This window comes from Moschus berezovskii, chromosome 18 (assembly GCF_049115385.1).
Source record: "Moschus berezovskii isolate FMDL1 chromosome 18, NW_MosBer_1.0, whole genome shotgun sequence".
NCBI lineage: Eukaryota > Metazoa > Chordata > Mammalia > Artiodactyla > Moschidae > Moschus > Moschus berezovskii.
The window spans coordinates 74,001,785-74,012,747 of record NC_142477.1 but is presented as its reverse complement, the minus strand read 5'-3'; the positions used below and the strand labels follow the sequence as shown (position 1 = coordinate 74,012,747).

General features: G+C 52.6%; 1 protein-coding gene across 1 annotated transcript in view; it reads right to left on the bottom strand.

The window, feature by feature from the left end:
• STK10 (serine/threonine kinase 10) overlaps positions 1 to 10,754 on the bottom strand; it is a 142,667-nt gene extending 131,913 nt beyond the window's left edge. The window contains exon 1 of the mRNA XM_055421826.2: positions 10,329 to 10,754. Within this exon, the coding sequence (XP_055277801.2) occupies positions 10,329 to 10,484 (156 nt within the window). The 5' untranslated portion in view covers positions 10,485 to 10,754. The remainder of the gene's footprint in view (positions 1 to 10,328) is intronic.
• Between the last annotated feature and the right edge of the window lie 209 nt (positions 10,755 to 10,963).

Here is a 10,963-nt window from a genome sequence, read left to right as displayed (position 1 = left end):
CAATAAATAAATAAATTTGTTTTTAAAAAATAATAACCCAGCCGTAAATTTTAGGCTGACTCCCGAGACTTGAACACCAGCATCTACCCAGAGGCAGCCTCCAGCGTGACAGACAAGGGGAGCTGGACCAGGGGCCTCAAGGAACTCTGCCTTTGTTAATCCTCAGAAAGCTGGGCCAGGCAATCTGGTCAACCCACAGAGAATCACAATGACGACAGTCCCATCCACTTCGTCCTCCTCCACGCTGGGCGCCGTGTTAGGGCTGGCCACACAGCTCCATCTTCACAGACTCTCTGAGGGAAGCACTACTTTGATCGTCATTTTACACCTCAAGATACTGAGCCTCAAAGAGGGGAGGTGACTCTCCCAGGGTCATACAGCACACAGCCAGGGAAGCCAGGAGAAAGCTCAGAACCAATTCCAGGGCCGGCACCCATCACACAGCGCTGGCTGGGGTGGGCAGGGAGCTAGGCCTGGCATTTACCATTCATCACTCCCTCATGCAGCAGCTATTAACTCAGTATCTACCATGTATGCATGATCCACGAAAGATGGATTGATTACTCCCTGCTCTCCAGGACTTTACATCCTCCAAGGAAAGAAAATAAATAAGGTGACAGTCAAGAGAATCCCAGTTTGTGACAGGAAATCCCAGTTTCTGAAGGAAATCAGCAGGGAGCTGTCATGTGGTCAGGAGGGCACAGGGGAGCTGAGACCCACAGGATGAGAAGGAGCCAGCTGTGCAGCCACAGAAGAGTGGCTAGCAGCAGGACCAGCAAGTGCAAAGGCCCTGAGGCAGAGAAGGCTGCGTTTCCTTCAGTTCCTCTCAGTGGCCCCCACCTTCCCTTAGATGGGGAGGATGGCTAATGCTAAGTCTTCAGTCACTCCACGCCCTCCACCCTTAGGGCCTGGATTCTGGTTCTGGTATAGCCTGTTATTAAAGAGGGAAAAAAAAACCTATAGGAGAAGGAAGGAAAAAAATGTAGTAAAGGGGAAAGCAGAAAGAACGGGGAAGAGAAAGAAGAGTGAGCGCGTGGCGGAGGGGCGGGAGGAAGCAGCCCTGTGACACACCCCTCCCTGCTGCTCACAGGAGTGCTTGGTGCCTTCGGATCCTGGGGCACCAGCAGCCCACCCCCGCCAGGGCCCCAGGGGCACCCAGCTTCCCCCCGACACCACCCCCTTCCCTGCCACTTCCTCTGCTGGCCCTGCCCATGACCGTCACCACTTCCTCCGCATGAGAGGCCACCACCACCATCCTGGGGCTCAGATCCACCAGAGGCCGAGGCAGGCCCCAAGAAGGGCCCATTCCTGGGCTCACAAATGTCAACGCCACGAGAAATACCACAGCGAAGGCACCCTGGACCCTCTCCTCCCGATAAGCCCCCCTGTCTCCCCCTCCAAGCTGCACAGCAGAAAAGGCACAGGCTTCTGGCCAGAGATATCTGGGTTTAAGTCCCAACTTTGCCACGGAAGAGCTCTGTGATGCTGAGCAGGTCACTGTCCCTCTCTGGGCCTCTGCTTCATCAGGTAAGGATACTGACTCCTGCCTCTCACAGGTCTAGTGGACTGTGAGAATAGTCTAGTAGAATAAATGATAGACAAGAAGGGAGGGGGACTTCCCTGGCAGTCCGTGGTTAAGATTCTGCTTCCATTACAGGGGGCATGGGTTTGATCCCTGGTCAGGGAACTAGGATCCTATAATGACAAGTAGAAAGGTCAAAAGAAAAAAGTCAACTCTCCACTCATTTACTTTGTTTACATGCTAACGGCCAACACCCACATGAGGCTTTCCAGCATCCCAGACTCAGTGGTTTACATGAGTTATTTCAGACAAAAAGCCCTATGATGTAGCTAACGAAACCACGGCACAGGTAAGTACTTTTCTCCAGGACCACACAACCTGCAAGGGAGAGGGCTGGGCTTCAACTCCAGGACCGCACCCAAGTGACCAGACCACCTCTGCTCCCTGGCAAACATGAGCTGCCCTTCCCATCTCACCCTCTCTGCTCTCCACTGACCCAGCTCTCTAGAACCCTCCATGCCCACAGACATCTTCTTCTTGAGTCGGTCACCTTCCATCAGTCACCTCCCTCCCTGGGCTCTGACCTGGGCTCCGACCACTGCTCTGGCTTTCCCTCCCACACGTCCACCTACCCCTGGTTCCAGTCACCAGGCCGTGGCCACTCTGGCCCAGCCTCCACTCATCAATGGTCACCCTTGGCCTTGGACAGCCAGGACATCTGGATCTGGCATCCCCCAATTGTGCAGGCCAACCACTCCCCATCCGGTAACTATCCAAAGATCACTCTCCTCTAACACTACACGAGGCTGACCTCAGGACCGGGTCAGACCCTGCCAAGGTAGGGCACGCAGGACAGTAACCATGACGTCCACATTCCTCAGCGTGCCATTCAAGGCACTCTTCACCCACACACTATTCTAGACCTGGCCTGCACTGGCCAGCTCCCCAAAGCCAAGCCCAGCTCCCAAACTATACATTGACCACTGGACTTGAGGAGGCAAATGAAATACCTACAGTGGGTCGGGGGAGGGCACACAGTGGTAGAAGACAGTAGAAGCCAGATATATGCTGCCCAGTACTGAGCCAAGGCCACTGCTGAACATCTGAACCACGGCTGGACCACAGCAAGATGCACTGTAAATGCCCAATGCACACTGATTTTAAAGACTCTGTCTGCAATGAGAACTTTAAATATCTCTTTCTCTGTTGACTGCATGCTGAAATGATAGGTACTTTGAATATATACTGGGGTAACCAAAATATACTATTAAAATTCACTTCTGGTGTTTTTCCTTGTTTGAGTCCATCTACTAGAACACTTCAAGTTATGTCCGCGGCTCCTGTTATATTCCCCTTGGACATTCTCCTCACTTCCAGCAGACATGACCCTGCATGAGTGCATGCCGGGCCATATCAGCATATCTGATCTTTCCAGAGAAGACAGGGATCGGGGCTTCTAAGTGAATGCTCATGATTTCAAAATGCTGACAATCACTTCAAATTTGGTTCAGCCACCATGCGAGTCACGCAGACCAGTCCACAAGCCCTATCACGCTCAAGGGCCACCCGGGGACAACCTGAGGCCTCACTGCCTGGCTCTCTCCTGGCCCAGGCTTCCTTCCCTCTGTCTGTCTGTCCTGGCCCCACCCCACCCGCCCTGCCCAGTGGAAGCTGTGCCCTCTCACCGCCAGTCCCATCGTGGTCCTGATACAACTCTCTTGCCAGGGCAGAGCCTTCCTTTCCTCCCCCATGTGGCCTTGAAAGCATCAGGTTAGGTAGGTAGCTGGCTCATCCTGTATGCCTACGAGCTACTGATCTGATTCTCCCAGCTGCTCAGTGGGGTAAGCATTGGTCTCAGCCCCACCAAACACATGGGGAAACTGAGGCAAGCCACTCACCTGACTTCATACAGCAGCTTGTAGGGCAGCCAGGATTCAAAGTCAGGTCTGCCTGGCTGCAAGGCCCAAGTCTTGTGTCACACACTGGAGACGTGACAAACACAGGTGAGCATGGCTGTTTGCGGAACTGATTCAAGGCATATTTGTTTGTAGGAGGCAGTAGTGCTCCACAGGAGTGATCTTGCCCCCCAGGGGACATGTGGCCTTGTCCAGAGACATTTTTGGCTGTCTCAAGTAGGGGGAGGAGGGGGAGGTGCTGGCAGTGATGTCATTTTTGTGGGTAGAAGCCAGAGATACTGCTAACATCCTACAACACACAGGCAGCCCCCATAACAAAGAGGGAGCTGCCCCAAATGTCAATCGTGCCAAGGTGGGAAGCCTGGTGGAACAAACAAGCTCTTAACACTGAAGGCCTTCTGTTTGCCCCCAGCTTAGCTGAAGTAACTGGCCGGGACCTTCTCTGTTTCATAGCAAGAGCATCAGCAGTAATGAACCATCTTCCTTTCCTGCCCACTTCCTGGGTGGGGATTAGGTGCTGAATGTATTACACCTTTCTAAGTATCTTATCCTTCAAATCATCACCTCTGTTTTATAGATAAGAGTCTGGAGGCTCAGAAGCGGGAGTCACTTGTTTGGAGGTGCAACCCAGATCCTCCTGAGTCCCACCCAACTGCATCCTTTTACTTTCCTGCTCCATGCAATTGGCAGCAGCTGGGCTTGGGAATGACCCATCCCAGGCTCTTTTCTGGTGGCAGCGCCTGCAGGGGGGCACAGGTTCGATCCCTGGTCAGGGAACTAGAATCCCTCATGCCATGCACCAGGGTCAAGAAAAACAGGGTGGGGAGGAGTCAACTCTCCACTCATTTATTTACATGCTAATGGCTAACACCCACGCAAGCTTTTCCAGCATCCTGGACTAACTGGTTTACACAGATTATTTCAGACCCAACAACAGAGATATTCCCCTAGTCCAAGTAACTTCAGGAAGCCAGGGGACACTGGGTGGAGGTGAAGACTGGCTGTGCAGTTAATTGCTTAGGTGCTCTAGACCCAGACGGTGTGAGGTCAATGCAAAATCTGCCACTTTAGACCCCATGGGCAGGCGACATCCCCAGGAAGCTTGGGTCACCTTGGTTTTCGGACCCAGCCAGGAACCCACTCACAATAGCAAGGACGTGTGTTTAAAAACACTAGGCTGAGCGGAAATAAGGTTACAGCCTGGGGGCAGAGCTCTTTCCGGAGGCGAAGGGGAGGAGCACGGGGATGAGGGAGACCTGGGCAGCCCCAGAGGAAGCGGAAACCCAGGCTTTAAACTCAGGCAGAATGGAGGTGAAAGGAGCTGCCAGGCTGGGGAGGGCAGGAACCTCAGCTTTGTCTGAACTGGGCGGTGGGGCAGGATGTCGCCCCAGGGTTAACAATGGCTCTCTGAGTGGAGGGCACCTGAAGTCCCCACCCAGAGGGCAGCCGCTGCCAAGGTCCCGGGTTCCCAAAGGACTCGGGGAATGGCCCTTAGTGAGGGCGAGGGGGCAAACGGGCTGCTAGGAACTTATATCATTTTCTTTTAAAAATCACATTCAAAGAAGCATCACTCCTTCCACGGAATAATTCCCTTCCAGGAGTCTAGCCTAAAGGATGATTTAAAACATACAGTCAGTTTTGGTATGATGCTTACTTTTTAAAAATGTCAGTTTTGTTCCAATACCACTGATGTATCAGGGAACAATTTTATCAAAATGCTAAATTCACATCTGCTTATGTGTTGTCTGCCAGAAACACTAGGTAAACACAGAAAACTTCATCCAAGTGACCCAAAGCAAACACACACACACAGGGCACAGGCCCCTCAGACGCCTGTCAGCAAACTTTGAGACACACCCATCCCATACAGGAGTCCAATTTGCCACCTAATTTCAGAGCTCAAAGTCTTGGCCACTGAACCACCATGGAAGTCCCCATAATTCTATATTTCTTATTCACAAAACTTGCATAAAACTCTGCTACCTGTTTTTTTAGGCAATCTTTATTTCTTCTAATTTGTTGATGAAGTTTTTGAGTGTTGTGCCCTTATCCCCATTTGCTCACAAGGCCTCTGATTTTTATTGCATGATTCTGCACAGTTTAGGGGTTTTTAGGAAGGCATATTTACATTACAGCAGAACTGAGTGTATCGTGTAAAGGGTTTAGCACAGTGCCTGGCACATGATAAGCACTTAAATCAATTTAACTTGTTAACAATAAGAAAAAAAAAAATCTACAAGGGGATTACTTAAATATCCAAAAAGATTAAGATCACAGGGGCACTGACCCATCCCAGAAAGTATATATGAAGCATTTAGAACAACACCGGAAGAGGTTTTAGGGATGAAAGATGGCATAAAACACTGTAGCTTTGTAAATTACAACCTTGCATTTTAACCAAAATTTTTTTTTCTCCATAAAAATCAATTATGGCTTCCCTGGTAGCTCAGCTGATAAAGGAGACACCAGTTCAAATCCTGGGTCGGGAAGATCCGCTGGAAAAGGGATAGGCTACTCACTCCAGTATTCTTAGGCTTTCCTGATGGCTCAGCTGGTAAAGAATCCACCTGCAATGTGGGAGACCTGGGTTCAATCCCTGGGTTGGGAAGATCCCCTGGAGAAAGGAACGGCTACCCACTCCAGTATTCTGGCCTGGAGAATTCTATGGACTGTAATAGTATGTCCATATTTAAACAATTATTTTTTCTCCATAAAAATCAATTGAGTCTGGAAGGAAATACATCAAAATGTTAACAGCAATTGATGGGACTTAGGGTAATGTTTTTTTCTTTTTAACTAAAAAAATTTTGTACTGTATTCCTAATTTTACAAAATCATAAAACTTTTGAAAGCTTAAAGATAACATAAGATGACAACTAAAGCAATCTTCAGGAAGCAGAAAAACAATCTCAGCCTGTTAACCCAACTCTTCAGGTCCACAGGCTCCTGCCTCTGTTCAGCATTTAAGGGCCTGCGTCACCTGCAGCTATGAGAGAGGCACGCCTGCTAAGGGCAGGTTTTCCATTCAGCACCACACCAAACACTTCCCTTTCCATCCTGCCTTCAGAAGAAAGATTATTTCCAAGGGCAAGAAGTTTTACACTATATAGCCTCTGACTTTTATTTTGTATCTAGTAATAAACTAAAAACTATTTCCCTCTGAAATCTATCTGAACTTGACTTTGCACAAAATCAGTCTCACGTACCTCTTTTTCACCAGAGATAAACTGGTGGCTCACCAGGGAGAAAAGGGGAAAAGAGGCTCCACAGTAGCACTAGTGGTAAAGAATCCACCCGCTAATACAGGAGAAATAAGAGCCGCGGGTTCGATCCCTGGGTCGGGAAGATCTCCTGGAGGAGGGCATCGGCAACCCACCCCAGCTTACTTGCCTGGAGAATCCCATGGACAGAGGAGCCTAGAGGGCTACTGTCTATGAGATCACAAAGAGCTGGACACGACTGAGCAACTTAGCACGCACACATCTTGAGATTGCTAGTGCTCAGGCTTTGAGCCTCAACAAGACACTCAACAGGAAATCTATAATTGGCATCCTCTTCTGACAAGTCTTTGACAAACTGGGATTCCCGTGACTTCTTTTTCTTTTAATATTTATTTTATTTATTTGACTGTATCCGGTCCTGGTTGCAGCACACAGGACCTGAGACCTTAGTTGTGGCATGTGGAATCTGGTTCCCTGACCTGGACCTCCTGCATTGGGAGCATGGAGACCTAGCCACTGGACCACCAGGGAAGTCCCTCTCGTGACTTCTTACACCAGGGAAATCCTCAGGAAGGCCATCATCACCTAGGCTGCCAGAAGAAAAATCTGCTAGTTCTAGGACAGGAAGAGGAGATGCTGCTGGCTGTCACTTGCCCAGCTCACAGCCAACTGGTTACCAAGGCACCGTGTCAAAGTAGAAGTTCTGTTCGGAGATAAAAAACCTAGATGGAACCTCTGTCCTGTGCTGCTGAGATGGCCATGCCAGGGGACAATGAAGTAGGGAGGAGTTACAGTCCCCGAATAGAATCTTTATTAAAGCAGTAACTGCTTCAGCTTCATCTCTGGGGGCTGCGTAAACAGCTCTTCTCCAAGGCAGGAGACAGGGGTCACAGAGGTCTCTGATCGGAGACGGATCTTCCGGAGCTGTAACTAAGCCCAGAGCCTTGGTTCTAGTCCATTCCTTTCCCTGGGTCCCAGGGTTCCTGCACATAACGTGGGGATGGGTTGGATCGAACAGTCACACACTAAGGCCAGGCGCGGAACCTAATAAATTGTCCAGGTATATCAGCCATCACACAGCTCTCCTGGTCTAGCTTTGCCTTCTCTTAATTAGGAGAAAACCAAGGGTTCAGAGGTGGTGGGGAGGGAGCTGGGGTGCGGTCAGCTCACAGCTTTGAGCACTACACTGGCTTTTAAAAGAGTCCATGTGTTCTGGAGAACCAGCAGACAAAATAACTTGTGAATTAGATGGGCTCCTCTGTATGGAACTTTCAGAACAGTAGGGGAGTTTTACCCAGCTAAAGCAGGCGGAAATGACAATCGAAACTGACAAGGGGAAATCTTACCAGCCCAAAAGCAAAGTTCTGCATTTAGATTTGAAAGAAATGAACCATATGAAGCCAGGGTCCATTAGGGGACAGTTCAGTTCAGTTCAGTCGCTCAGTCGTGTCCGACTCTCCGCGACCCCATGAATCACAGCACGCCAGGCCTCCCTGTCCATCACCAACTCCCGGAGTTCACTCAAACTCATGTCCACAGAGTCGGTGATGCCATCCAGCCATCTCATTCTCGGTCGTCCCCTTCTCCTCCCGCCCCCAACCTTTCCCAGCATCAGAGTCTTTTCCAGTGAGTCAACTCATCGCATGAGGTGGCCAAAGTATTGCAGTTTCAGCTTTAGCATCAGTCCTTCCAATGAACACCCAGGATTGATCTCCTTTAGAATGGACTGGTTGGATCTCCGTGCGGTACAAGGGACTCTCAAGAGTCTTCTCCAGCACCACAGTTCAAAAGCATCAATTCTTCGGCGATCAGCTTTCTTCACAGTCCAACACTCACATCCATACATGACCACGGGAAAAACCATAGCCTTGACTAGACGGACCTTGGTTGGCAAAGTAATGTCTCTGCTTTTTAATATATTATCAAGGTTGATCATAACTTTCCTTCCAAGGAGTAAGCGTCTTTTAATTAGGGGACAGGGACAAGACTAACTGAAAGCCAACCCCGAAAAGAACAAACATCTGCAAGAGCCAACAGCAAGCGCTGGAAACACCAGCTGAACCTTCTGGAGAAAGTGGGGGACATAGCTGACCAAAGGAGCAGCTGCCCTCGCAGGGGTCAGAGCACACCCGGAGAGCAGGCTGTGTCTGGCGGAGGCCAGGACTTTGGTGCGGTGTCCCGGGGTGGGCGGGGGGGGGGGGGGGTGTGCAAGGCTGAGGAGAGTTTCCTGGTGCCCTGGAGGGAATAGGGAGCTTTGAGAAGGGTAAGGAAAAGACTTGCAAGTGTAGAATGTGCTGGCTGCCCTCGCCTACACGCAGAGCCCTCAGGCAAAGAAGCGCAAGTCAAACAGCTGAGAGCCACGGGTGTGAGTGTCACAGCCTCTCCAACCACAGAACCTTTGCTCCAGGGGGGGGTTCCACCCTGTAACAGGAAGTGCCTGCTTAGAGGGGAGGTGGTAAGAAAATAGACACCAGGAATGGGCCTGGGTGGCCTCAAAATTGCCTCCAGCCCTGTTTCTCAAAACTTAAAGTGCTTAGCGATCACCTGGGGATCTGTTACAATGCAATCCCTACTTGATTAGGTCCAGAGTGGGGCCTCAGACCCTGCATTTCTAATAAGCACAATTCGGTAATTCAGCTCACCACCACTTTCAGGTCAAAAAGAGCAAGTCTTGACAAGGAGGGCTGAGAGAAGCCCTATCTGTGGTCCAAGCTCCTAAAAGGAAAGTCCTGGGGTCAGAGTGGTCCACAAGCTAAAGGAATCCCATGGAAGGTGATGGTGGCTCAGGAAGGGGGTGTCCTCCTGGAGAACATGTGGGTTTCTCTGAGTAAAGGGTTTCCTGGGAGGAAGGAGATAGGGGAAGGGTGGCGTCAAGCCTTAAGTGTTTTTTTGGGTCCCCAGTACGACTCAGCAACACAGAATTTCTTCTCAGGACTAAGAACCAGACAATGCCTACAGCAAACGTGTCTAGAATTAATCAGCTCTGCCCCACCCACCCCTCCACAAAAGCTCTCTGGCCTCCTATTCCTCTAGGGGAAAGGTGACTACAGACTGGGAGACTCCCCAGCAGTGACTCATCCACATACTCAAATCTGACCCCCGAAGCGCAGGATTCCAGAGGCCCTAACCTCCCGCTCTGCCGGCCCCAGGCTCCATTTCCAAGCCTAACCTCTCGCTCCGAAAGCCCCGACCCCCACCCAGGTCTCTCCGTCTCTGGCTCCTCCTCAGGTGTGTCCCTAATTTCGTCGGACCCAACCCTTCCAGACGCAGCCCAGTTGCTATGTGCCCATCGCCTCGGCACCCTCACAGCATCTGGGTGGACTCCCCTAAAAAGTGCGCCTAGTCTCGGACGCTAAAGTTCTATAAGCGCCCCTTTGTCTCCCCCTGCGGCGCCGAGAGCCGTGCGGGGCGCACAGGAAGTGCTCGGAAAATGCTTGGGGGCAGCCGCCGTGCCGTCAGGGGCGCAGGGACCGAGCCGGGCTGAGTGAGGGTACCCCCCGCCCCCGGCAAAGAAGAAGGGTCACCGGGACGGGTGCCCGGGACTCCGAGTTCAGGACCGGGCAGCCCCTCCGCGCTCTCCCGAGCCGCGGCCGAGACTGCCCGGGGCCAGTGCCCCTCCCTTCCGGAGCGGCTCCGCGCGCCCGGGTCCCCCGCTCCCCGCGCCCTCACCTTGTAAACCTTGCCGAAGGCACCGTCGCCCAGCTCGCCCACGATCTCCCACACCTCGTTGGGATCCAGGTCCCGGCGGACATGCTCATATTCGCGGGACTTTCTCTTCTCGAAGGTAGACAGGCGCAGGATGCGGCGGAAATTGGCGAAAGCCATGGCTGGGGGCACGCGAGTCGGGGGCGAGGTGGCGCCGCTCCCGCGGCCGCGAGGCGGAGGGCTGGAGGGCGCTCGGGGGCTCCCCGCAGCCCGGCCCTTCTCCGCAGCCCGACCCGGGTCAAGTGCGGCCGGGGCAGCTCGCGGTTGGAGCACCCGGAACCGCTCAGGCAGCCGCGGTCCCCGCCCCCGCTCGGCCCGTCCCGGGGCCGCCTCCCGGTGCCGGCCCCGCTCGCGCCGCGCCCCGCGCCCAGCCGGCCAGCCTCGGGAGGCGTTCCGGGGACACGGCTCCACCTGCCGCTCCCCGGCAACACCCGGAGACCCCCTAATTGGCTGCGGGCGCTCCCCGGCTCCGCCCGTCGCCGCAGGGCACTCTGGAAACTGTAGTCCCCCGCGCGCCGCGCGCCCGCAAGCAACCGACTAGGCTTCGGAGAGTTTAGGGGACCCTTCGGCGAGAGCGCCCCGGGGCTGGGAGGCCCCCA